Source organism: Manacus candei, unplaced genomic scaffold, assembly GCF_025592945.1.
Source record: "Manacus candei isolate 608988 ecotype Guabito, Panama unplaced genomic scaffold, ASM2559294v1 h1tg000005l, whole genome shotgun sequence".
Taxonomy (NCBI): Eukaryota; Metazoa; Chordata; class Aves; order Passeriformes; family Pipridae; genus Manacus; species Manacus candei.
Window position 1 is genome coordinate 10,102,523 of NW_026138053.1, and position 27,289 is coordinate 10,129,811.

Sequence of the window (27,289 nt, forward strand, 5' to 3'; positions counted from 1 at the left end):
TGAGGTTTTTTTAATTATTGCTGCTTTTATTTCTTGTGTTAGGCAGAAATGTCCCTGCTAGGTCTGGGTAGTAGATGGGCCCTGTCTCCTTTAGCCATTTGATACCAATAAGTCAGATTAGGAGTGTGCTGACTTTATTTCTCAAACAAATGATGTTAAAATTTCACCTTAAAAATGAGCCCCTTGGGAGGCTCAGCAGGGAGAGCAGTGCTGGGGTGTCCTTTCAAAGCCATATGAAAGTTAAGGTACCAAGCTGCTCCTTCCAAGGGATCACTTTTTTCCCCATCTAACCCCAAATCCTTGGCTTTAGGCTTGCCCTGTGTCTGTAAACTTGTTCAGAAATAGAGATTAAAAAATCAGCAGCTCAGGCAACACTTTAACCAAGGCTCTATTCAGCAGTGGTAAATGAATAAATAACATTAACAGGTTCAGGTTCAGCTGTGTCAGGGAGGTTCAGGTTGGACATTAGGAGGAATTTCTTTCTGGAAAGGGTGGTCAGGCACTGGAAGAGACTGCCCAGGGAGCTGGTGGGGTCGTCCATCCCTGGAGGTGTCCAAGGAATGACTGGACGTGGCACTCAGTGCTCTGGGCTGGGTGACAAGGTGGGGATTTGGCACAGGTTGGACTCAATCTTGGAGGGCTTTTCCAACCTTAATGACTCTGTGAACATGCGGAGAACAGCCCAGAGCTGTTCCTTCTGCCACAGAAATGCCTTGGGCAGCTTTTCTTGCCAGATGGGGGTGCAGGGACTTCAGGTGAGCTCAGGTGCCCTCTCCATGGGGCTCCTACTCATGTTTTCCAAGTGGCTTGTTGTTTGAGGGGGGTGCAGGGCAGGGTCTCCAGTGCTCCAGCAAGCTGAAGGATGCAGAAATGCAGTTTTTGGGGGGTATAATGAAGCTGCTGAATGTATTTGAAGCAGGGGAATTGGAGATGAAGACACTGAATATAATTTTTCCTCCTAAAACATGTTCTCCCCATAATGTTTGCAGCCACTGGAGTAGCCAAGAGGCAAATCCTCCAACTGCTGAATAGAGCCCCCAGTAAAAACTGTGCTTAATCCTGATGGAGCCATAGCTGAGCCCTCCTTTCTTCATAAATCAGTGTTTGCTAGTCCCTTGTGGTTTATTTTTGTGTATTTAAAAAACCAACAACCAAGGAGCAGAGACTTTTAACCCTTTTTCTGCCACCCCCCATCCCTTGCAGCAGCCCAGCCCTCATCCCAATGATCCATCTTGCAATAGCAAACCCGAGAGTGCGCGGGAAGGAGGAAATAACTCGGTAAGGAAAGCAGAGCTCGGTTCACAGCTACTAAAGTGTCCTTAAAAACAGTGAGTCCTTCTTGGTTTGAAATCCAGAATACAGAAAAATACTCTTTAGGTTCAGCCAGGATGTGTGTGGGTTGGTAGAAATGGGGTTAAATGGAAACGGATGGGGGAAAAGCAGGAATGCCAAGGAACAGCATCCAGAAGTCCCACACAACAGCATCCAGAGGATGTTTCTTCATCCTTGAGCCTCTCAGGAAGCTGCTCCATCCTTAGGCAGCATCTTGAGGTCTGATGGGTAAGATATGGAGGGTGAGGGTGCTGGGTCCAGCCCCAGGCCAGTGCATTGTGTCACACCCTTGGCAGGGTGCTGGGGTGAGGATGCTCCCTCTGGCAGCTCAAGGGAACTGGATTATCCAGTTTAGGTGTCCAAAATTGAGCCCAGCCTAAGGTGGGTCCCCACTGACATGGCTGTTCATTGGCTGTGGTGGCCAGTGGGAGCTCTGGGTGGGTTCTGGGTGCCCAGAGCAGACCAGCAAAGAGTCCCCCAGGTGATGGGTGCCCAAAGCCTCCTTCCAAACCAGATTCCCTTGATCCAAAGCAGCAATAACCTCTGTGTTTGTTGGTGTGTCATGACATGCACTAACACATCATCCCAGACACCTGTAACTGCTCCATCCTGGCATCACCGTGGGCTGGGGCCATAAATCCTGTCATGTTGGGTAACAGAATCTGAATCCTTTGTGGGTGAGGTGTTTGTCTCCTGATAAGTTGTGATGTTACCTCTTGCTTGACAGGCATCGGGAGCCCCCACTGCCACCAGCTCTCCCCATGGGCTGGAACATCCCAGCACATGGAGAAATGGTGTCATTTGGTGCTTTTCCTTAAGAAATGTTGTATTTTCAGCTAATGATGTTCCAAAAACACTCTTTCATCTCTCTGGTATGGGAGACCTTCCAGAAACGGGGAACGGTGATGTATCTCACTGATGTGCACGTGTGGAAGTTCCACAGTGGCATCCCAGCCATGCCAAGGCACAACTACAAGATATGATGTCTTCTTGTTTCCTTCATTTAAAACATGGAAATTTTCTTTTCCAATGTGTTGCAGAAGAAGACAAATGGAGCCCCGAATGGATTTTACGCAGAGATTGACTGGGACAGATACGTAAGTGTCCCGCAGAGCTTCCCGTCATCCAGCACATGTACAGATCCTTGTGGGGAACTCAGGCTGTTCCCACACCCTGATTTTGGGCTTTTTGGGTGATGTCTGGGTGTCAGTTGTGTCCAGATTTCCATTTCATATCTGCAAGTCAATCAGGTCGTATAAAACTGCCCAGAAATGAGGTGCCTCTGGAGAGCTCTGTCTTGGCCAACAGGATGTTGTACTTTATCCAAAGAAAACCTTGGTTTACAACCAAGAATTAAAAATGCTTTCCTGCAAAAATTGAGCACTGCAAAATTAATTGTGAACTTTGAAAGCTGTGCCACAGCACAGGTTGCCTTTGCTCTGTGTAGCCCCAGGGGCTTGAGTTTTGCTGGACATCACTTGCCACAGGAGGAAAGAGCTGCTCCAGCTTTCCAGGAACAGAATTAATATTCCTAATTCTATATTCCTACTCAGAACTCACCTGAGCTTGATGAGGAGGGATACAGCATCCGACCTGAGGAACCAGGCTATATCCTTTATTGTTGGCTTTGTCTCTTGCGTTAGAAATTGTAAGATGAGCTGGGGTTCACAGTCAGGCCACTGGCTATCTTTATTTCATTTTTATTATTTATCATAATTTATTTCCTAATTTTTATTTTCATTTTGAGCTATCATTCCACGGCTAAAACTAAATTCCAGAGGGAATTACCTGAGGCATTAGAACAGAAGGTGATTTTAATTGCCTTTGCTCCACTGGTGTGGAGTGAGGAAGCGTGAGGAATGTGGGAGCATCCCAGTGGGATGCCCCCTGGAAACCACCATGTCCACCATTAGCCTGGAGAAAAGGAGGCTCAAGGGGGACCTTCTGGCTCTCTGCAACTCCCTGACAGCAGAGTGGAGCCAGGTGGGGGTCAGGCTCTGCTCCCAGGGAACAAGGGACAGCACAGAAGGAAACGGCTTCAAGTTGTGCCCAAGGAGGTTCAGGTTGGATATTGGGAAAATTTCTTCCTGGAAAGGGCTGTCCAGCCCTGGCACAGTTGCCCAGGCCAGTGGTGGAGTGATTTAGATGCCGTGTGGACATGGGTCAGTGGTGGCCTTGCCAGTACTGGGGAGGGTCGGACTTGGTGATCTTAGAGGGATTTTCCAACCTGAACAATTCTGTGAAATCCAGATGTGGATACAAACCCCTGTTGGACTAAACCAGGGCTGGAATTACCCCTGTGAACGCCACTTCCATGTCCTCTGCCCACACATGGATGAAGCAGTGAAAGATCACAGCAGTGACAGGCACAGCAGGAGGATTCACTCCTGCCCTTGGGCATTTGGGATAAGCATTTGGGGAACACCTGAATCCTGCTCTCCAGGGAGGCTTCAGCCTTGGAGTGCCAGGGAAGCAGAAGGAATCTTTCTTAACTGTGCTCTACCTACCAAAGGAAAGCACTTCTACTCTTCAAGTGAATCCGAGGAGGAAGAGGAGGCACACAAGAAGTTCAACATCAAGATCAAGCCCCTGCAGGCCAAGGATGTCCTGAGGAGCGCGGCCACTGTGGATGAGCTGAAGGCCTCCATAGGCAACATTGCACTTTCTCCATCCCCTGTGGTGAGTCCTGTGTGTTTCCCTCTCTCCTGCAATTCCAAGAGCAGTGGTGTTCCACAGGGAATCATCCCAAGCACGTGGGAAGCTCTGCTTTCCATGCTGATGCTCCATGAAATGTTGAGGTGGAGCCTCTTCTCTGCCTGGGTGAGAGGGCACTTTTGTAGGAATTATTCTGGCTGCTTGAGCTGCAGCCACTAAGGCAGAAGAGTTTCGGATTCCAACCAGTTTAATGTTATTTTTTCCCCTCCTGAAACACATAACAGGATCTTAAAAGGCAGCTTTTTGGTGAGGTCTCAGGCCTTGATTTGGGAGTTGACTTAGCAGGTAGTTGATGAGGTCTGTCACAAAAATTTCTCAGCTAAATTATGGAGGAGGGAAGGAAAGATGACATTATACTGTAGTCTTACTAGTGCCTTTGGAAATGCCTAAAAGTGCTACATATAAACTATAAATGAACATGAACTGTATATATTCTTATCATGCTATTGTGGCTTCACATCATGCTTTGGGTTGATACTATGCTGTAAATGAATATAAACTATAAATGAACATGAACTGTATATATTCTTATCATGCTATTGTGGCTTCACATCATGCTTTGGGTTGATACTATGCTGTAAATGAATATAAACTATAAATGAAGTGTTACATATAAACCATAAACCCAAGGGAATGACTGGAACTGAGTCAGGGGAGGTTTAGGGTGGACAACTGAGATCAGGATATGTTATTCCTTTTTTTCCCTTTTCCCTCATTTTTTAATGTAATCATCATTCAGAAGATAAAACAGAAGGGTCTTGTCCTGATTCCCAGGACAAGGAAAGTATCTGGGGGTTTTCACACTGCCATAGGATGTTAGAGGGACATTTCTCATCCTGGGGGTGAATCCTAGTTCCTGGAAGGAAAGATCATCTCTTCTTAGTCCCTCCTGGTATAAATACCATCACTCTCTGCTTTTCCTAAGGCTTGTTAAGATTTCTGTTGTCTCGCCTCAATCTGTTCAGCCATGAAAAGATTGGGTTTTGGTCTTTCAGTGGTTTTTAGTGTGGGCTTTAATGTCTTTCCAGATGATGCTTCCCATGATTTATAAATAACCTGTATCTGAAGTGTGAATGAATCTCAAACCCGAAGCAAAGATGAAAGAAAATCAGTGTATTTTATTTCTTCTTCCTTTTCTGTCTGTTGGCATTCAAGGGTTAGAAATTGCAGTTGGATGCTTTGAGAAGCACAAAAAAAAGGGGGGGGAAAACAACCTCAAACCCAACAATTAAAATAATAATAATAAAGCAGCAAATGCAGAAAAATGGGAGAGTTTGAGACTGGCAATTATTTGCCAAATAGGCAAATAATGATTGCAAGATAATTATACTAAATATAGGACTAATTTATTGTGAAACCAAGCAAATTCTGGCTTGGCAGAGTGATGACCTCAGCATTTTGTTGCACATGTGTATGTATGTAATGTAGGTGACATTGGGAGGAGAGAGGAAAAAGTGCAATATTTTAAAAATTGGAAAAGGAAGGCACTGAGAATTTATTTAAGGGGCCGAGTCTGTTTGTTGCTTAGATTTCTGCATCCCTTGCAGGGATGCTGCAGGTTGGGAAAGTGTCCCTGCCCATGGCAGTGGAGTGGGAACAAGATGAGCTTTAAGGTCCCTCCCAACCCAAACCATTCTGGGATTGAAAGATTTATTGAGAAAAATTTGGGCGGCCACACAAAGGTCCTGGCAGCGCAAAGATTCTTGGTGGTTTTAATTTTCATTGATTAAATACTTGAAGAGTTTTGCACTGATATATGAGGATTAGGCTGTTGTGATCAGCATCTCTTCTGCCCTTCACTTTCTCCAGGAAAACCAAATTCCCACAGAATGTGAATTTTGCTAAATAGGATTTTTGTCTCCTCTTTTCCATGGTGTTTTTCCTGCTGAGGTGGAGGGATTTTGCCATAATTTAAAAAGGGTTTAGCCCCTGGGGAGGAGGATGCCTGTGTGATGTGGTCCAAAGGCTTTGGGTGCTGGGTTAGGACACTGTGTTGTGCCTTGGGATAATCCTTGTCCCTGGCAGAGCTCGGCCTTGGGCTGGAACCTGTTCTTCCCTGTAAAGCAGTGCAGACGTGCTCAGGGAAAAGCCCTGTGCCAGGCTGGACAGAAGGATCCATGCTGCTCACCCATGTGGGGATCCAAAACCCAGTGTAGGTAGCCAAGGTGTGCAGATGGGGAGTGAGCAGTGTCGCTGCCAGGCACTCCTGCTCTCCGGATCCTGGCACATGGCACTGCCCTCACTGCCCAGGAAAGCACCACTGCCCCAGGCAGAAGCTAGCTGAAGGAGTTTTGCATCCACAGGAGTTCCATGCTTGCCTGTCAGGTCCTTGTCCTGGGCTTGTCTTCCCTCCAAAACCAGCTGCAAAGCCCTGCTCTGGCATTGCATCCTCCTGGAATAGAGCAATGGGATGGTAGACTGTGGAATCTCAGACTGGTTGGGTTGGAAGGGACCTTAAAGCTCATCTCATTCCAGCCCCTGCCATGGGCAGGGACACCTTCCACTATCCCAGGTTGCTCTAAGCCCCGTCCAACCCGGCCTTGGACATTTCCAGGGGTGGGGCAGCCACAGCTTCTCTGGGTAGCCTGTGTCTGTAGTCACTGTCCTCCCCATGCCTTTGGGATGTGAATTCTTGTGCTTTAAAATTTAGAAACAAGAAGAAAACTGGAGATGCTGGTGTAAACTGGTGTCAGATGCTCCCTCTGTTTGAAGCCCAACAGCTCAAGGTCCATTTCTGGTGCAGAAGATCACAGGTGTTGGTGGCATAACCTGCTTGTGCCATGTGCCCTGCCAGCACAGCCCAGATGCTTCAGACCTCCCACCTGTACCTCTGCTCCTGCTGGCTTTGCTCTTGGCTCCATGAAAACTCAGACCCAGAAACAAGGATTTTGTGGGAAAAACAGTGACTGGCTTAAGATGATGAGTAACAGCCTTAAACTTAAGCACTTAAAAACAACATTTCTGCCCCTTTGACTTTTCTCCCACACGGACCCTTCCAAGGAATGAAGTAGGCTGGGAATGGCTGTTGCCTATAGCCAGTGGGACCTGTTAATGATAAAGTGAATTGCTTCTATAAGATGGCTCAGACAAAAGTTTTTTATATTTCCATATGCTCTCCTTCTGTCCAGTCTCCCAGCTGGATGGGTGACAGCCTGGCTGGTGCACTCGTGACCCTCTGCTTTGCCATGTCTTTAACCTGATGCTTTGGTCATAATACAAATCCTTAATTTCTCTGTTACCCTTTTGAGAAAATATCTTATATTCTCATTCTTTTTTTTTCTCTTTCTGCATTCTTTTAGAGGAAAAGTCCGGTAAGAAACACAATTTTTATCTCCCTAATACTTTAACCCAGCCTTGTATCCTCTGGTCACACAGTGCCTGTTCTGCACATCTCTAGAGCTGAAATGGAAAATGTAAATAACAAATCCTGCCCTTCTAGAATGATGTTTAATTTCCTTTATTGTTGACTTAGAACATTTAAAAATAGAGCATTTAAAAATAGAGCTAAGCTGTCTTTGCTTTGAGTGTTCAGTCTGGGGGTGTAGTTTGGGTGAAAGGTGTTTGGACAAGATGCGTAAGGGCACTCTTATCTGTGGATTGTGGCACATCCAAAGGTATGAGAAGGCAGAAAACCCATCTGTGATCCATCACTTGTGTGATTCCTGTGTGCAGAGGAGTTGGTTTCCTCAAGAGGACTGAGCTACCAACTGTTCCGAGCCCAAAATGGGGAAATTCACCCAATTTCCAGGGTTTGGGTTACCTCTGGGTGACTGGGTGACCCACAGGGTGTTGTGCTCTAGTGGTGGAGGCTGTGTGGAGGAGAAGCCCACCCAGTGCAGTGGTGACAGAGGGGTATGATGGGCTCTGGGGGACTTGGGGTGCTGACCTGTCACTCTCTGACCAGGTGTCTCTTCTCTCTTCCTTCTCGCTGACCGCAGCGGCGCAGCCCGGTAAGGACCCACTCCTTTCCCCTTCCTCCTCTACTGGGAATGGGAGTGCTGCAGGGAGCTAAGTTAGTGCTTGATGGGAATAGGGAATGGGGACTGGGTGCCAGTTCCACTACCCACCCTGCTGTGTGACCCCAGGTGATGGTGGGATCAAGGGGATTGCCTCCCATTGGTAATGCAAAGGGCCCCTCAGTGATAGGTGTTCTCCAAGGCTCATCCTGCATCCTTGCAACCTCCTGGAGAGCCTGCTTGTGGTCCCGGGATGTCCCCACTGACCCCCTCTTGTGGGGCTCTTGCTCCCCTCTCTGCTGCACAGCTCCAATTCTCTGACTGGGGGGATTTGGCTTTGGAACAAGCTTCCCAAGGCCAGTGCTGGGGTCCCCATCCCTGGAGGGATTTAAAAGGTGTGTGGATGTGGCATTTGGGGTCATGGGTCAGTGGTGCCCTTGGCAGCGCTGGGAGATGGTTGGACTCGATGATGTTACATGGCTTTTCTAACCTAAATTATTGTGTGTGGGGAGGTGTGTGGGAGGTGGCAAGAGCAAGGACTTAAATTTACTAAAACACATTATTAGATTGATTTGCAGCCATCAAACATAAGGATTTGGGGCTTATGCCATTATTAATGGGGTGAGGGTGTAACTGACCCCCCCCACCCCAAGGCACTGGTAGCTGGGATGTCTTCAAAAGCAGAACTGCCAATGATGGCTTCAAGTGGGTCAGAAACCTCCTGGCAGGGTTGTCAGGGTTGTCTGCTCTCTGTATTTCAGCCACATACAGTAAATGTCACTTTAGACAATTCCTGCCATGTCTGCTAGGCTGTTTTGCTCCTGGGTGACAATTGGCATGTGCCTATGTCCCCGTGCATCCCACTTACCTCTGTGTTTCTGTTTCCAGGGGACAATTAAAAGGAATTTATCCAGTAAGTATCTTCTGCAGCCTGGAAAAACAGTCAGCACAGTTGGTGGAGGTGTTTGGGGTAGGGGGGGAAGGGAGTGGGGAAGGTTTGCTTTGAAGTGGTCCTGGCAGAAATGATGACACCCAAAAGTTTTCCTTAAAATGCCATGTGGGATATTCTTGGGGTACCTGGAGTGTACTACAGGGAGTATAGTGTGCTATAGCAGTGCAGCTCCCTAGTTCAGTGCTCTACAGAAATAAATCTAAATTAAAAAGCAGATTCTTTGCTGGGGTGGGATGTGTGCCGTGCTGGTGGCACACTGGGTGTGAGCCCTCCTGCCAGCACAGGGTTTGGGAGGAGTGGGCAGGGAATGACTCTCACCCTGTGCTGTCTGTCCTGTGCCACAGGTGAGGAGATCACGCGGCCCCGGCGCTCCACACCAACACCAGACCCTGCCAGGTCAGTACAGAGCCCCTCAGTGGGATTATCCAACACATCCATGTCCAGGCACATCATCCCAATGTGGGTTTTGAGCATTCCATGGGCAGGTGAACATTTAGACTAGGCTGAATGTGTTCTCCTGCAGGTTTTGATCCTTTATCATCTACATCAAGGTAGGGCAAACACAGAATAAAGAGCAAATTCACTGAGTATTTGCTACCCTACAACTGTTACCAACCCATCAGTGAGCTGAGCTGCTCCAGTTTGGCTCATCAAAGGCACCACTGCAGCAACATCACTTTTATAACCTTTTAGGCTCCTGAGACAGCTGAACATCTGTGTTTGGCTTTAAATACACTGAGAAAATGCAGGATGCAGCAGGCACAGGGAGATTTGGGTCCATGGGCTCTTTGTTGGATTCTGGAGAAGATAAGGCTCCCAAGAGACCTTAAAGCCCCTTCCAGTGCCTACAGAGGCTCCAGGAGAGCTGGAGAGGGACTTTGACAAGGAATGACAGGACAAGGGGGAATGGCTTCCCACTGCCAGAGGGCAGTGTTAGATGGGATATTGGGAAGGAATTCTTCCCTGTGAGGGTGGTGAGGCCCTGGCGCAGGTTTCCCAGAGAAGCTGTGGCTGTCTCATCCCTGGAGGTGTCCAAAGCTGGGTTAGATAGGGCTTGGAGCAACCTGTTCTAGTGGAATGTGTCCCTGCCCATGGCAGGGGGTGGAATGGGATGGGCTTTAAGGTCCTCCAAACCCAAACCAGTCTGTGATTCTGGCAGAATTGAGAGACTGTGATGGTAGTGGCACCCCCAGTTTCAAATGCACAGTGTCCATCCTTGTACTCCTACAAGAGCAGCAAGGACATCCACTCCTGGAAGCCACCTTGAGCCTGATCAATAGGGAGAGCTGACAAACGTTGTGCTGGGGGGATATATTGATTTAGAAAAGCAAACACACAAGTTTATATGGAGTAAAGCCAAGTGTTACTGTGAATGTGCCCCAGGTAGCTGCAGGGCTCGACTCAAGGTGTGTTGGACCAGAGTGCGGTCCAGACCTTGACTATTTTTAATAATCCTTTCCCATGCAGTTTTGACTAATTTTGAACCAACTTAAACTGTCCCAGCAGCTGCTCTGGCACTACAGGGTTGGCACCACAGTGCTATAGCCAGTGCTACCACTGTCCTTCCCTTTTCACTGCCCAAACCCCCGTGTTTGCCCAGGTCCTTGTTAGTCTGAAATGTAAACACTCCCTGAAAATATTCGTATTTGCTTCAAACTCTTGGTTTGAGCACAAACCTGATCCTCATGGCTCCTCTGTGCTTGTCTCATCCTGCAGCAAGAAAACAGGGGAGGATCCTGCTGCACTGGCTCCACTCTTCGGGCCCCCCTTGGAGTCGGCGTTCGAGGAGCAGAAGCTGGACGGTGGGCTGGGGACAGGGGTGGCATCTTCTGGCAGTGCCTTGGGGACAGCTGGCAGCATCCAACTCTGCCAGCAAGCAGGGCAGTGATATGAGAAGAGGAAATAATCTCAAGTTGTGCCCAAGGAAGTTTAGGTTTGATATTGGGGAAAATTTCTTGATGGAAAGGGTTGCCCAGCCCTGGCACAGCTGCCCAGGGCAGTGGTGGAGGGATTTAAAAGCCATGTGGATGTGGCACTTGGGAACACGCTGGATTGGACTTGATGTTCTTAGAGAGCTTTTCCAACCTAAGCAATTCCCTGATCAGGTTCCTAACCCTCCTCTTAAAGAAGGAAAAAGAAAAAGCTAAAGCTGAAGGCAAAGGGCAGGTGACAGGGTTCCCAGTCTGGGGTTAATACGGGTTAGATGGAAACAGAGCAAGTGTTTAAGTCAATTAGTTAATTATGTGGTCTGGGACAGATCCTGACAGGGAACAGCTAATGAATATCAAAATTATTGACTCTCAAATCAAACCATGGTTATACCAAGCCCCTCGATGCTCCCCAGAGTGTGGGGAGGAGTTTAACACCACCCCAACACCTCAGATCTGCCTTCAATGAAATAGCAGGATGCTGGATGGAGCTGTTGGACAATGCCTCCATTCTCAGGAAGATGCTATCTCAATAATGTCATTTTTTCCCCAAAACCAGTGTTTGCTTGGCAGAGACACTTTGCTCCTCCCCAGGCTTGATTTTTTTCCCAGCTTTCCCAAAGTGCAGTGATCTTGCAAGGCTTGTTTTCCTCAAAGAACAACCCCATTCACCCTCTGGAGCAGATTGTTCCCAGAGAGATCTTCTCCTCCTTCTCCCAGAGCTGGCAGACTCTGCTCCCAGGGAATGGCCACTGCCCTTGTAGCCTCGTTATGTCTTGTCATTTATGACTCCAGTTAATTCTTTTAATCAAAGCTATGTTTGCTTGCAGTTCTCTGCACACAGCCCCTCCAAAAAGTACAATAAATTTAATTTACTTAGAAAATTTTTTTCCCTACAACCTCTGTGAATATATTTGTATCTTTTCATTTTAATACTTGATGGGGTTTTTTTGCATATCCTAAAATATCAGACAATTTTTGCAATTAATACAATGTCTCCCTCCATGTAATAAACCTCTAAATCCATCAATGGCATTGTTTTGTTTGTCAAGCAGCATGAGTGTCAAACTAATTGCATGTCCTGTTTCAAAATCAGGCAAGCTTTTAATTATTCACCATTATAGAACCCCCTGTCTTTAATTAATGAGAGATTTGTGTCACTGTTTGGTTCCTCTTTTCCCAAGCCTCAGATGAAGGTGTTTTGGTGTTCAGAAGAAGATGGTTAGTTTTCTCATTGCTTTAAAAGGTTTATTTATTTATTTTTGATTTTTCAGCTGCTCTAGATCAGCCTGAGATCTGGGGTTCAGTCCAGCCCATCAACACAAGTGTAGAGTCCCCAAAACTTCCGAGACCTTTTCCAACTGGAAGTAAGTGACTGTGCAGGTTGTCAATCAAAAAATAATATATACAGAAATCAGGACAAATATTTGACTTTTCCTCATCTAGACTGTGCGATTCCATAACGTTTTATGTTTGAGGGTTTTTTTTTCCCCTGGCTTGACTTGAGCTGCAGTACTGCAGGATGGAAGAAGGAATGGGATTGGGTGAGGGATGAGATGGATGGTACTTGGGATGGGAAAGAAGGGTGGACGGTACTCTGGGCGTGAGAGGTTATGCACAGCCTCCCTTAGGATATGTGCCACTGCCACGAGAGCTGGGTTTCCAACGTGAAACCTCTCCAGCCAGGACAAATGTCGTGCTTGGGAGCTGTTGTAAAAGACACGCTGCCTTCAGAGGCCAGGAATACCAGATCATGCATGTTAATGATCTGGCTGGAGAGGTTGGAAACACCGGGTTTTTTTGTCTGGGTTAACATATGGAAGATCAGCACAACCCCCAATCCCTGATTTTTATTGCAGCTTTCCCCATTGCCTGAGGCAGCTGGGGAACTGCAGCTTTTCCTCCTCCCAAGCCGCAAGGTCATTTTTTCCTCCTTTTCCTACTCTTCCCACCTCACTAGCCATGAGCCCAACGGATTTCATGCCAAACCCACCCTGGCCCTGGTGCTGATGTGCCAAGGTCAAGGCAGCTTCTGGGCACATCTCCACCTTCCAAGGGGACTGGGATACTGATGATGGAAACCACAGTACCTCACGGGCTGCTCCTCCAGGAGGTTTGGCCTTGGATCTGATTTGCATCTGCTTGGCAAAAATGCCTCTGTAAAGCAGTACTGGTCAATTAGCCACTGTTAATTAGCCAGTGTTCCTGTTCCCCTGTGTGCATCCTGACTCTGTGTGGGATGGGCACATGAGAAACACAGAAGCAGATCTGTGCCTCAGAGGCTACAGGTTTAATTAAAATGGTAATTCAGGAGTTTAAAATGTGTGAGTACAGTCTGAGAATTAAAAGTGGGGGAAATAAAATTCATAAAACCCAGTAAAAATGGCATTACACTGACAGAGGGTAGAGATAGATGGGATATCGGGAAGATATTGTTCCCTCTGAGTGTGGTGAGGCCCTGGCACAGGTTGCCCAGAGAAGCTGTGGCTGCACCATCCCTGGAATTGTCCAAGGCCACGTTGGACGGGGCTTGGAGTAACCTCATCACTGTCATATCCCCCATTCCCAGTAAAACTGTGTTTCCTAAGACACTGTAACTGAATTTATTCCCCTCTCTGCTCTCTTGCAGCTCCTCCACCACTCCCACCGAAGAACATCCCGGCCACGCCGCCGCGCACCGGCTCCCCCCTGCCTGTGGGAATAGGTAAAACTCAGTGTGTGCCAGGGTACAGCCTGAGAGACTGATCTAGAGCCTCCAGGGGTGGTGCTGGGTGGGGGGTGGTTCCCCATGGCTGTGTTTGGGACACAGATTTGGTCCTTGTGCATCCTCTTCCCTTTGCGTTTGTAGAATTCCAGACTGATTTAGGTTGGAAGGGACCTTAAAGTTCATCTTGTTCCAGCCCCTGCCATGGGCAGGGACACCTTCCACTAGAGCAGGTTGCTCCAAGCCCTGTCCAACCTGGCCTTGGACACTTCCAGAGATGGGGCAGCCACAGCTTTGTGGATGCTGCAGTTGGGGTGATGCTGTAGAAGCAGCACAAAGATGCCTTTGGCCCCCAGGTTTGTGTCATCCTGCTGAAATTAATGTTTTCTCCACTCTCCCTGACTTTGGGGTCAGTCACTCTGGAAATGCAATGCAGCATAAGCCTTAATATCCTGCTCAAAATTGGGAATATATAGAACCCTGTTACCACCTGAAGCAGCCCTGAATGGTCTGTGGTTATGGAGTAACAGGGCAGTGTCTGCCTGTGTCAGGGAGCTGCTCCTGCACTCCCTGTCCCTCAGATTCCTACTGCTGCCAGGGAATGTGGGAAAAGCCCCTCCTGGTCTCCCAGCCTGAGCTAGAGAAGAGAGAATGGAATGGTGCTGGGAATGAAGGACAACCTGAGGACAGGGAGGGAAAGAGATTGGTTGCAGCCAGAGAACATAAAGTGCTTATAAGTATATAATTCATGGTGCTGGCAGGGTGCCATCTGATGGAGCAGCAGGATTTGAGGAGGGGATACAGTGCCTGGCCTTTGGATAGGGCACTGCATGGGGACAGACAGAGCACCTTGGGATGAAATTACCTTTCCATGAAGAAATCCCCTGCTCTGACCTCACTGCTCTATCCATCAACATCTCATTCATGCTCCCATATCTTGATTTTTTCCTATTTATTGGAGCAGCCAGGCTGGCAGAGTGTCCATCTCCATACATTGATTCATCCACAGGAGCAAATGTCAAGCCCAGCCATGTGTGTCGGGCCATTTGCTGGGCTCTGCCTTGTGCATCATGTAAAGCAAGAGGCTGAGGTCTACGTTGTTTGTTTGAGAAAAATTCTATTTTATCCCAAATGTAGAACAGCAGATGGCTCCCCCAAACATGGGAGCAGAGGTGGGGTGATGCTGACACAAGGAGCCCAGAGAGCATGTTAGTTTTAGGATCTCCCTTCCCTGGATATGTAATGTTTGGCTGATGGATCATCTCTGTGTTGGTCATGGAGTCAGATGGGAATGTTGGTGTGTGGTGGCTTGGTTAGTGAGCAGAGCTCTGAAATCCCCTGATCTGCTGCTGCTTGTGACTGAAGAACATTCACCCTGTCTGCATCCCGTGCTGCAAACCAGCATGTTCAAGTATATATATTTATACATGTGTGTTTATAAATATATATATATATAGTGTGGGGTGTGCCAGAGCGCTGAGTGCGTAAGTTTAATATCTGCTGATAATCCAGAGTGATGGTAAGGACATGCTGTCATTTAGAGGACATGTAAAGGCTGTAACTTTTGGGATGATATAGTACTGTTGGATGTGAGTGATGGAGGAGCAGGGCTTGGCTCATGGTGCATGTTTACTCATCCAGCCTTTCGACCCAGTGTGGTTCATTTTATGTTGCACATGGCCTGATGTAGAACTTTGTTGCACATGAATTATATTCCCCAGCAGCTTATAAGAAACCATGTTTTTAGAGCATCTCCTCTAGAAGTAGCTGGCACAGAGCCCGTAGAGAGTAGTGCAGCCCTCGCTTAATGCCAAGTGTAAAATAACCTCCTCTGACCACAGGAGGGGACCAGGCAGCAGCAGAGCCTAAAAGGGACAAACTCCCGTCCATCAATGACTTGGACAGCATTTTTGGCCCTGTGCCGTCCCCCAAATCTGCTGCTGCAAACGCAGAAGACAAGTGGGTCAATTTTTCTGATCAATCCCCGGAAAACGCGGCTCCAGAGTTGACGCCCCGGGAAAAAGCGGGATCCCCGCCGGCGGCAGCGGCCGCTCCAGCCACTGCTCCCGCGGCGGAGCCCTCCCGCCCGCTGCCCTCGCCGCTGCACCTGGAGGAGGTTCACAAGAAGGTTTCTGAGCACCTGAAGGATGAGAACGTGGAGCCGGTGGCCTCTCCCAAAGATTTTGGGCCGGGACAGAGAGCGACCCCGCCGCCCCCTCCGCCGCCCACCTACCGCACGGTGGTCTCGTCCCCCGGACCGGGCACCAGCACGGGCAGCACCAGCGGTACGTCCCGCGGCCGTGGCTGTGCTTCGGGGGGGCCCTGAGCGCCTCCGGCGTCCCCTCCCGCCTGGCTGTGCCTGCGCCCGGGCCCGTCTCGTGCTTCCACGTCCGTCGTCTGCCCTCCGCCTCCTGTGTCCTCCCCCTGCTCCTCGCTGCGTGTCTCGTGGTGGGATGGGGCTGATGATCTTTCCCCAAAGCTCCCGGGAGCCGCCCTTCCCACCTCTGCCGTGCACAGAATTTGGGATGGGGTTGCCATTGCTGCAGGTCTGTCCTCAGTAGGTTTGAGTAAACACAGTCAGAAACATTTCAGGCAAATAATCTGAGCAAGCCTCAGCTCCAGGGTCCTTTAAATCTGTTGCAGACAGGTCACCACACACTGTCACCCACCCAGCTCAGAGGTAGCACAGGTCTGGACAGTGCTTGGTCCTTTTTGGCTCTGAGTGTGAAGAGCCAGGAGAAATGTCTTCCAGAGTGAGCCTCTCCCAGGGCAGAACCTGATTGGTCTGTCTGGCATGTGCTAGCTGCCTGCTTAATTATAAATTATTATTATTAATTATAAATGTCAGTGCCCATTAGGGCAAATGAGCTTAGTGCAGGTCAACTTACACACACTTTCTGAGAGTGTTTGAGGGGGTGCAACCTGAGCCTGTTGTTTTAGGGGCTGACCCCCAAGGGTACTTACTGGGCACCTGTGCTGCCATCCTGCATCCACCAGAAGTTATTTTTGAGGGAATTACCCCCTCAGGGCCCTGAAGAACCTCCACCCAGGTGGGGGAGGTGAGGGGTGTGTTGGGTGTGCAGCCCCCAGACCTGTCCCCCAACATGTGACACCAGCCTCATGGAAACTTGGAAGAAGTGTCATTCCTCTGGGTTGTCACCTCCATGGAAGGGGGGTGGAGGGGCTGCTGTGGGTGTCCCACCATGTGAGGCTGGTGCTGCAAGTGTGGCTTTGCTTCAGTGATGGTGGCTTTTCTGTGCTGGGAGGGTGGGAATCCATGTGGGGGCTGCTAGTGGCAGTGGTTGGAGCTGGGACTTCTGGAGTTTGGCAGCAGGAAACAGCAAGATTCTTCCACCATGCTCTCCAACCTCATGCCAACTGAGTAACTCCTTGTGGGAGTGAAGAGCCACAGGATGGGGACATGCCAGGGCTCCCCATGTAGGGATGGATGGAGGAGCTGTTGTTTCCAAGAAGATCCAAGTCTCTTCTTCAGGAATTGCCTCCTGTCTCAGTCTGGACTGCTTTACATTCCACTGTCACCTCAGCCTTCCCCAGTGCAGCAAGCTGGAAAATGCAAAGTGTTAACGTACCCACAGAAAAATTGTGCGAATATTCCAAAAACTGCATCCCCTGGCAGATGGATCCAGCATCCCTCACACTCCTCTCCACCTTTCCAAGGCCCCTGGTTCTGCATTTGGTCCTGGGCCTGTCCCGTTTTTGGATGCTGTGGAGCAGAGCCACCACAGGATGCCCTCCTGCCTTCACATCCCATGGGAGCCTGGGCTTGTGGGTGTCACTGAATCAGGGCTGGGGATGGGTGTAGACTCATCATGGAATGGTTTGGGTTGGAAGGGATCTCAAAGCTCATCTCATTCCAACTCCTTGCCATGGGCAGGGACACCTTCCACCAGACCAAGTTGTGCCAAGCCCAGCATCCCAGCAGGCTTCCGAACTTGTGCTTATTTCCACACACTGCCACAGTTTCTTGTGGCAGGAAATACCTATTCTGGGATGGAAGCCAATGTCTGGCAGGTCTTTGGCTACCTGGTGGTCACAGGACACTCCCTTGAAGGCTCCATCCTGCCACACTCATTCAGTGCTGCAAGGCTACTTTCCCTGAATAATTCCTATTTTATCAGGCTTTTATTGGGATAAGTAAGGAAAAATTCAGACTCTGATTCCCAAATTAGGCTTTTAATTAAAAATGGCTTGTACTTTGAAGTTGTGCCAAAGAATGACTGGAATTTACTCCGTTTAAACAAGCCCCTCTCTTGGCTTAGCCTGCTCTCCTTTACCTCCTGGTCTCATTTCTATAGATCTAGCTTTGGTCTTTCCTTAATCTGAACTATCACCCAAAAAATGTAGGAAATGATTCTCTTGTAAGTCAGAAAAATAAAGCCAAAGTCCTTGTCTTATCATCAGTCTGAGCCAAGCATGGAGCTGCTGAACTCTGTGGAGACTAGTGGCAAATGCCATGTCAGTTGTCCTGGGAATGGGGTCTGAATTTCCTCCCACTCCTTGTGCCCCTCATGTCATGGTACCGTCTCTGACTGCTCTGTACAACACCAGTTATTGCTGAACTTCTTTGGGAAGGAATTTCTGTGCATGGAGCAAAAGTCTCCTGGATATTCTGTAAAGCATTTGTCAAAATTTCCATCTGATTACAAAACTTCCCCTACACAGCAGGACAGCAACCGCTGGGGACCATGTGAACACCACTTGTTCTGCAAGACTCTTCCAGAGGGTTGGGAGATGTTACACTCCCAGCAAAACTCATAACCTTTCTGTTCTGCCCTCTCCCCTCTTGCTGGGACAAGGCTTTGCCCCTACTACCCATCCTTTCCACCAGTTGTGCCAGCCCTAGAGCTGTGGCACCAGCACCAGCTGCTGCAGGGCTTCAGCACCATATTCCTCCTGCCTACATCTGTTTTTTGGGAAAGCCATAAGTCTCCTCTGATAACAATTTTGCCTAAAGCTCCCTGGCTGAGGGAGCGGGATATTGGGCAGCCCTTGTGAGGAATTCTTCAGCATCTGCAGTCCTGGAATGCTCTGTGCCCTGGTGTGAGGCTGTTGTTACAGGGAGCTGTGTGGGGTGTGCATGGGCACCCCTGGGTGGGTGGAGGGTCTGGGGTGGGGAGCGCTGGGGGCACTGTCTGTGCGGTGCTCACGGCTCCCGTTTGTTGCAGGTTCCTCGTCGCCGGCTCGCCCTGGAACGCCACTGGCCACCTGTGGCACTCCCCCGCCACCGCCCCCCCGGCCCCCCTCCCGGCCCAAGCTGCCCCCCGGCAAGCCCCCTGTCGCTGATGTGGTACGTTGGGAGGGAGCGGGGGGTGGTGGGTGGCATTCCCAGTCCTGACACGGATAACGGAACAAGTGACTGGCAGGGGCTGCCAGGGCAGGTTGGGGTTTTCTAGGATTTGTCCACTGAGGTAGGTTCCACCTGGGAAGGGCTGTAACTGCTTCTGGTTGTCCATATTGCGTATCTGGTTACCATGCATGTGGTTATCAGGTAGCCCAGCCTGGTAATGCCAAGCGCAGGGAAACCATGGTCTGCAGTCATGACAAAAGGCAGAGAATGGGGTGGGGCAGGAGTGGGAAGGGTTTGGGGGTAAAGCAGTGTGGATCCAGCTGTCCTGGGAACGGTAGCTGGCTCAGGGGGATGCAGCAATCTTTGGTGGGACTGCCCAGCAATCTTAGGTGGGGTGTTCACCACCGCACCATCTGGGCTGTGACATTCTGTCCTGCCACTCCAGGCTGCTTCAGGTAGGTTGGGAGAGTTTTTTGATTCAAGATTTGAATAAAAAAATCGTCCCTAAAGGACCCATAAGGGCCTGATAAGCTGCTCCCTGGTGAGATGGCACCAGATGGCACCGCTCCCTTCCCAATGCTAAGTGCATTCCATCCATCCCGCGGCCTCTGGAGGTCCCATCCTCAGTGTGGATGGGAACTTCAAACACCCAGGCCCACGTGATGGTGGGAATCACCTCTCATTTTTCCAGGTCTTAGCTCTAAAAGAACTAAAGTCATTCCCTTTACTCCTCTGGGATGCCAGCAGAGCAGCTGGCTGGAGTTCCTGAGGTTCACGGCTTCAGGGAAAAGCTTGTTTGTTTGATGCAAACGTGTCTGTGTTTTCTTTAACCTTGTGTTATTTTATGTTTTTCTACAGTCCAGGCCTTTTAGCCCTCCTATCCACTCATCCAGCCCTCCTCCGATAGCACCTTTAGCCCGTGCTGAAAGTACTTCTTCCATATCTTCCACCAATTCCCTGAGTGCAGCCACCACTCCCACCGTTGGTAAAAACATACAGCTCTGCTGTTCTTTCACCTTTCCTACCTCTAAATGTCCTTAAACGATTCTTGAAGCCTTTTGATTTGCTAGATTATTCTTTGGGTTCACATTAATTACTTTTCATCAGGTTTTTTAAGTGCAAAAAGGGATTTGAGGGGGCATGATGCATCAGGAGGGTGATGCTGTCAGGCAAGCTTTGGGGCAGCTCCAAATGTTGTGGAAAATGGATGTTTGGTGGAAGTCAAGGTTATCACTAAGGGAAATATATCATAAAATACAGTTATGGTCTGTAAATTTGAACAAAATAAGGTTTTTTTGCAGGAGATGCTTGTGCTGGGAGGGGGGCTGGAAGCCAGACCTTGGGATCTGGGAAACAATTTTAAATCTTTTTGAATGCCTTAATTTTGCACTTTCCTTTAAAGTGGTAGTGGGAAATGGGATCTTGGAAAAGGTTCTTCCAAACCATTTAGCTTGGCACATCCTAAGGCAGAATAAAGTACTGCAGTTTTCTTTTGGAGGAATGTCCTGAAAAACATGGGGTTTGCCAAACCCCCCAGATGCCTGAGACAAGCAATGGGAATAAAGTCTGGCTGGCAGCTCCCAGGCTCCAGGTGCTGGGTCCCCCTGTGCCTCCCTCCTCCATTCCCTCTGTCCCCACCTCCCTTCCATCCCGGTTGCTGGCACTCCGTCTTCTGCCATCACTGCCATCCCACCTGGCTGCCAGCTCTACTGTTCCTCGCTTCCTGCAGCTCCATCTTCTCCAGGATCTCCTTCCTCCTTCTTCTTTTCTTTCCAACCCTCCAAAAACCCAGCCTGGCTGGTTGGTGTGTACTTAGCCACTGGCCTGGCTGTGGCATTTGTCACCAGCTGTCACCTCACAAGTGGTGGCATCACCACGTGTGATGGCTGGAAGGTGCTGGGTGTCCTGAGCCGTGTGCCAGGCGCTGTCCCCACGGTGCCAGTGGCACCGAGCCCTCCCTGTGGGTTTGCTGGAGTCTCCAACCTGCGTCTCCATCCTGTTGTTTGCTTCACTCTCAAGGTGTCGTAGGTGCTTGTACTTGTTCGCCGGCTGTTGGTCACTGTCACAGCGTGTTGCTGGAAAACAAAACACCTGGAGAAAGGGGCAGCCAGCCCTGAGCATTCCCAGTGTGTTGGTCCTGTTCGTGCCTGCTGTCCCCCACAATGCCAGTGGGATTGGCACAGTGCCTGCTGGCACAGTGGCCATGGGGCACCTGGGACTACGGTTTTGGTGGGGGGACCAGCCAGGCTGAGGACAGGGATGGTTGTGGGGGCTGCAGGAGGGTGGGAAAGGGGACATGTGTGGAGGATGCATGCTGGTCCTGTCAGCTGAGCAGGTCCCTCAGGCTGTCATATAAATTTATTTTTTTCTCTCTGACGCGTATGTTTTTATGAACAAAAACTGCTGCTTGATGTTTTTAATGACCTACCCATGCTGAGCAGTGGGCATGACACTGCTGGGGGGGTGAGAAGCTGTGCCCGGTGGTACTAGCATCTCCCACCCTCTCCATGGGGGATTTTCCTTGCAAGACAGCTGAAATCAGGGCTCTGGGGTCACCCCTGGACTTGGGAACTCCAAATGGGGCAGCCAGGAGGAGCACCCCAGATTGCAGCTGTTGTACTTCCAGCTCCATACAGACTAAATCATAGAATTCCGGAATATCTTGAGTTGGAAGGGACCCATCAGGATCATTGAGTCCAACTCCTGGCCCTGCACAGGACACCCCAACATTCCCACCATGTGCCTCACAGTATTTTCCAAACACCTCTTTAGCTCTGGCAGCCTTGGTGCTGTGACCACTGCCCTCGGGAACCTGTTTCAGTGCCCAGCCACCCTCCGGGTAAAGAATCTTTACCTAATATCCAACATAAATCAAGCAGCGGATGCCACATTGCCAGGATTTGGCTTGGGAAAAGCTGGCTGGGGTAAGGCAGGAGCAGATGGGGTTTGGGACCCACTCAGGGAAAGTCCAAGCATCTCCTTGTCCCCACCAAGGCGAGGGTGGGTACTGGTGCTGGATGAGCATCCATGAAAATCCATAGTGAAGGAGGGAGCACTTTTGATTCCTGGGGATTTTTGTGGAAAGAGGAAAAGCTGAAGTGGAAGGTGTGCAGGGATGGGCAGGTCAAGGACCACTGTGGGTCCTGGGGGGCTGGGACAACCCAACCCAGCTGGGGCTGCCTGCAGCCCTGTGCTTACTACAGGGTCCATCTCCAACACTCTCCCCGTCTTCTGTTTCCTGTGGCAAAGTCTGATGGAGTTTGTCCAAGAGCATGTGAAGGGTTGCTCCATTTCCATGTTGTCCGTGCTGCTCTGGTGTGCTTTTCCCGTGGTTGCATGTCAGTCTGAATAATTTCGGGCAAAGAAAGAAGCTGTTGCTCCCGCGTCAGTGCCCCTTCCCTCATTTCTCTCGTTAAATCACCTCTCTGTCTCTCCATTGATACAACGCGCTGCTTGGTTTCAGTTGGGATCCGTGTTCTCATTCTTTGTGTTTGTTTTTTTTTTTCTTTCCTTTGCGTTTCTTCTGCTTGTGTTATCAGAGGATGATGCTTTTATTGACAAACTGCCCGCGTTTGAAAGGCGCAGTGAAATGCCAGCAGGTACTGTACTGGCAGGGAGCTTTCCAGACAATCCGCCTTTGGAGCGGGCGACACCCACCGCTCGCATCACCTTGCATGACAGTTTCTCAGTGACCAAAAGGACTTTGAGGTGGAAGGTTGTCACCTCCTGAATTCAAGGAGCTTAATTTAACAGCTCCAAAAGCTGTTTCCCCCCACACACCCCGAGTTATTTCAGCAGTACCTGGAGTCCAACGTGGCTTTTGAGGCGGTGTGAGAGCAGGGAGCTGGTGGTTGTGATGGGAAAAGGAAGATTCCAGCTAGGCAGCTGCTGCTCTGTGTGCGTGTGTCTGGTTATCTGCAAGTGTAATGTCCTGAAATGCAACAGAGAACACTCCATTTCACTGTCACTGATTGTGCACACCGGTGTGGCATGTGGAGCAGCATCCCACCGGGAATGCTGGCGGAGACGACGCCGGAGGCGAGGAGGACACGGCATGTTTGCCCAGATCAGCGCAGTTAGAACATGCTGATGGAGTGCATGAGCCGACAAGCCTCTTCTACTGTAGCCAAAAAAAGAGAAAACCTCTCAAAACTCCTTACCAAGCAAAAGGACTCTTCCATCTGGGCTTCCATAGCTTTGCTTTCTGCTTTCTGTCTCCCAAGCCAACGCCCGAGTTTAAAGCCCCCGTCCCTGCACGTGAACGGCTTGCAGCGCCTCGCCCCCTCCCCGTAGTGAGATAAATGACCTGCTCTGTGACTCACACTGTGTCCTTCTCTCTCCCTCTCCTTAACCTGTCCCATCCCGCTTCAACTCCTGGCCATACAGAGAATGAACAGCCTTCCCTCGTTTGGTTTGACAGAGGAAAGTTTTATTTGACTTTCGAAGGTAAGTAGTGCATAGCATACCCTGTAACGACTCGCTCCCCCTGCTCTCGCTCTCTCACTCCCGGGGTTCCCTCCCAAGGCTCCATCCAGTCCGACTTTCCATGCGAAATGCTATGGCTACTTAGATGACATCGCAAGTTCAAACAGAACAATTTTGATTTGATTTGTGCCATTTGTCCCTGTGATCTCTTTCCTCGTTTATTTATTTTCTAAAAAAATCCAACCCAAACAAAGCAAGACCCGAAAGAACATTCTGAATATTCCCGTACGGAGGCTGCAGTGAAAACCAGAGAGCGGAACCGCTTGCACTGCCAAGGAACTTGACTCTGTCAACCAGAGCTTCTCTCTACTCTCCCTCACGAGCTGCTCGTTACCCTGAGTGGGCTGGGCCACGTGCTGTTAATTAACACCCAAAGGATGATGGGTTCTCTGCCAAGCTGGGGCCTCCTCCCCACCTCCCACCAGGTTTTTTGGCAGTGAAGGGTTGGGAGCTGAAACACCAGCAGGTTGTGCTGCTGGGGTGGCTGCTTGAAGGTCTTGGGGCTTCTGGGGTCCCCCGTAGATGAGAAGGATGCAGGGAAGGGAAAAACTTGTCGTTTGTTCTCCAAGCAGCATCAACTCCCAGGTAGGGCAGAACTGTAGGTGGCTGGGCAGCCAAGTCCCACTCCGAGAGCACCAAGGCTTTGGGGGAAGCCTCATCTCACATTTTGCTTTTTAAAAACAGAAATAAAATCAGGAGGTTTGCTTGCAGCAGGAATAGGTGCTTTTAATCGCCAAGCAAGCAGTTTGGAGCTGTTGTAGTGCTTGCAGGCAGGGCTGGGGTGAGCTGGAGGATGCTGTTGGCACAGGACATGCCAGAGCACTGTTTCCACATGTGAGTCCCAAAGTGTGTCCATCCCAGAAAAATGCCAAGTGGCCTGGGATGGGTACTGCCAGGCCACTGAGGATGGGCTTGGAATCACGGAGCAAAGCCCATTCTGGTGAGAGTGATGGAGTAGCAGCAGCAGAAGGCAGGAATTGAGATGGCATTGACCAGGGAGTTGGTTCCTTCCTTTCCTCCCTTTTTCTTGGCCCAAGGTCCCTGCTCCAACAGTCCCTGCTTTGATGGTCCTAACTCCAACAGCAGCTCTCAGCTTAGATCCAGGGGGAGCTGCTTCTTCCTGGTGCTCATTGCCATTTTGCTGTTCCCTGCAAAAAACCCTTCCTGGGTTTCCCAGGTGCCACCTGCCTGTCCAGAGCTCCAGAAAGAGCTGAGGACAGCAGGGACAATGTTATCCCTCAGCACAAGTATTCCAGCACTGTGCATCCCCCTGCTCTGTGCTTCCTCCTCCCCTCGCTCAGTCCAGCACCAGCCCCGCGAGCACATCCACCTCTTGGGAGTTTTCTTGTGGTTTTGAGTATTGAAGTTATTGGAATTCTTTGACTTGGTTCTAGCAGTATGAATGGTGTGGAGAAGGGAGTGAGTTTGTCCTGGAATGCCAGCACAGCAGCAGGCCTGCAGGAGTATGGCACTGCCTCTGGGCTCAGGTCATGTTCCAGAAAGGAGTTATCTCACTTTCACACACTGTATTTCCTGATTTATTTCTAAATATCTATGTCCAACTTTTAAAAAACCCCCGAACTTCAATGCTCATCTACAGGGAAGTGAGAGGAGACCTTTTGTGTTTGGCATCTGAAACTCTCAGGACATGGAAGGCCAGAAGAGTAATAATAGTTTCTTTCTGAATTTTGAGGGTTTTTTGTCAAGATCTGTGTATTTGCTGAACATGGGGTAGTTTATTTGTGTGTGAAAAGATTTGGTGATGCTCTCCTGGCCAGGATTGCTGTCACTCATGTCTCCTTATTCCACAGCTGTATTTTCCACTTTTGCATAGGGAAAAATAAGGCAAATGAACCTAGTTTGCTGCTTATGACTGGATTCAAAGCGCCATAAAATGGATTTGGGTTTTTTCTCTATTATTGTCAGGTCATTTGCCCAAATGAAAAGTTTCTAAAAATTACTTTTGAATCAGTCACTAAAAAGCCAGGTTTTGGGTGGACGTGTGCCATGGTAACTGAATTTGTCTTGTGTTTCTGGAAAATCATGTCATTGCTTCAAATAGATTATACTTTTCTTTTTTAGTAAAAACCTTAGTGTCAAAGGTTATTTGTTCTCTGAAGTCATTAAGAGAAGAATATGCAGGTTCATGAAGAAAGTGGAGGGAATCAAGAACCTCAATTCCATCCACATGATTTTTATTCAAAGCTGGATTAGAAATGAGGATGTTTTGTTGCAGTTGCTGCTCAGGTGAACTCAGATTCCCACAGCCTGGCTGAGCCTGGTAATGGGGATCCATGAGACCAGCCCTTTTGTTCCTGTAGAGGTGATTTTTCATTCTGGAGAATAAAGGAATCTTATATATGTGCAGAGGAACATGGGGAAAAAGAGATGGGAAATCAGGGAAAAGGTGCATTGGTATGAGAGACACCTGCCCCTCATTCCATGCTCTGGTGCAGGGTCCAGGCTAGACTCAGCTGCCATTATGAGGTGGTTTTAGTCCTCTCCCAAGGAATAATGATTATATTGCTAGGGATTGCATGTGGGCAGCTAAAGCCCTTCTCACCTTCCCTATGAGACAAGCCTGATGCTCCTCTGCTGGGTGTCACCTCCGGTCTTTCCCCTCCATAACCAGCCTGCACTGACACTTCTGAATCCCATCTGTATTTCTGAGTGGATGTGATGGGAATATCCCACTGGATTTGGCTGGAGGTCATTGCTGAGTGTGTGGGGAGCAAGAATCACCCAACAGTGGTATTATGGAAAGAATTTATCTAAAATATGTTACCCCAGCAGTCCATGGTGCTGCTGCTGCATGTTCTCTCTGTCACAGAGCCAGGAAATCAATGTGTCCCATGGGTTTGGGGAGCTGCCCATGCTCTCACACATGGCTGGCACTGGCATGACCACTCTTCAGCGGGATGTTCATCCTAATGGATAGCTCGGGGCTGTGGCCCCAGGAGCAGAAGGCTTGGGGAGCCACAGGCTGCCCCGCTGGGCTCATTAGGATAATTAATGTGTGTGTGGTGATGGGTCTGTTGTGTGTGGATGAGATGCTCTGGCTGCCCATCCCATGTGCTAGGACACTCAGATACCATTCCTGATTATCCTCATTCTGGGCTGCAGCTGGAATCACTTATTCCCCTGAGCCTCTTAAGATGCATGACTGAGGTATAGACATGGCTACATGAATTTTTTACACCTTTTTACGCTACATTAGAGATTTGAAGGGAAAACCCCATCACTGGAAGGGCTCATCTGTGCCTCTAGGAGAGAGCACTTGGGGTTTATCCATTAATGCACAGGTGCCTGGGTAAGGTGTTAGGAATCCTCCTTGTTGGCAAATATCACAATTTTTTCAATTAATATATCGAAACTCAAAGTGTGATTGAAGTGATGAAAATGTTTTCCCCAGGAGATGTTATGAACCCCAGTTTTCTGCACCCAAACCCTGTTATTCACTCACAGTGGTGGGAAGCAGCAGATAAAGAAGGGGAGGGATAATTTTGGAGGATAGCCCAAGCAGAAGAGCAGGAGCTCATCAGGAACATGCCACATTTCGCTTTGCTTTCCCCTGGCCCTGCTGCCTGTGGAGGTGCTGCCCTTTCCCGGGCTGGCATTGGAATTCCTGCAGCTTTGGCTGGAGCTGGCACGTGCTTGCATGTTCCAAACAAACTCCAGGCTGGATTCATCACCCCTTTCACCTGCCTGACTCAGACCCTGGCGATGAAGGTGACGGAGTGAGGGGTGTTGTGGTCCCTGGGTAAGGTGCCCCTCTGGAGACCTTTGTCATTCCTGGTTTGGGGCAGAATAATCCTCGTGCTTAACCTGATGTACAGAATGTGATGTAAACAAAAAGGTCCCAAAACGGTGCATTGCAGGAAATAGATGAGGCTGAGTCGCCAGTGCCAG

At 49.4% G+C, this 27,289-nt stretch overlaps 1 protein-coding gene across 1 annotated transcript in view; it reads left to right on the forward strand.

Annotated features, from left to right (window-relative positions):
- SGIP1 (SH3GL interacting endocytic adaptor 1) overlaps window positions 1–27,289 on the forward strand; it is a 54,647-nt gene that overhangs the window by 16,608 nt on the left and 10,750 nt on the right. The window contains exons 4-18 of the mRNA XM_051798707.1: window positions 2,373–2,429; window positions 2,886–2,940; window positions 3,836–4,011; window positions 7,347–7,358; window positions 7,986–7,997; window positions 8,892–8,916; window positions 9,300–9,351; window positions 10,672–10,757; window positions 12,158–12,250; window positions 13,513–13,587; window positions 15,429–15,872; window positions 18,774–18,895; window positions 19,754–19,880; window positions 22,435–22,494; window positions 23,282–23,341. Of these exons, the coding sequence (XP_051654667.1) occupies window positions 2,373–2,429; window positions 2,886–2,940; window positions 3,836–4,011; window positions 7,347–7,358; window positions 7,986–7,997; window positions 8,892–8,916; window positions 9,300–9,351; window positions 10,672–10,757; window positions 12,158–12,250; window positions 13,513–13,587; window positions 15,429–15,872; window positions 18,774–18,895; window positions 19,754–19,880; window positions 22,435–22,494; window positions 23,282–23,341 (1,456 nt within the window). The remainder of the gene's footprint in view (window positions 1–2,372; window positions 2,430–2,885; window positions 2,941–3,835; window positions 4,012–7,346; window positions 7,359–7,985; window positions 7,998–8,891; window positions 8,917–9,299; window positions 9,352–10,671; window positions 10,758–12,157; window positions 12,251–13,512; window positions 13,588–15,428; window positions 15,873–18,773; window positions 18,896–19,753; window positions 19,881–22,434; window positions 22,495–23,281; window positions 23,342–27,289) is intronic.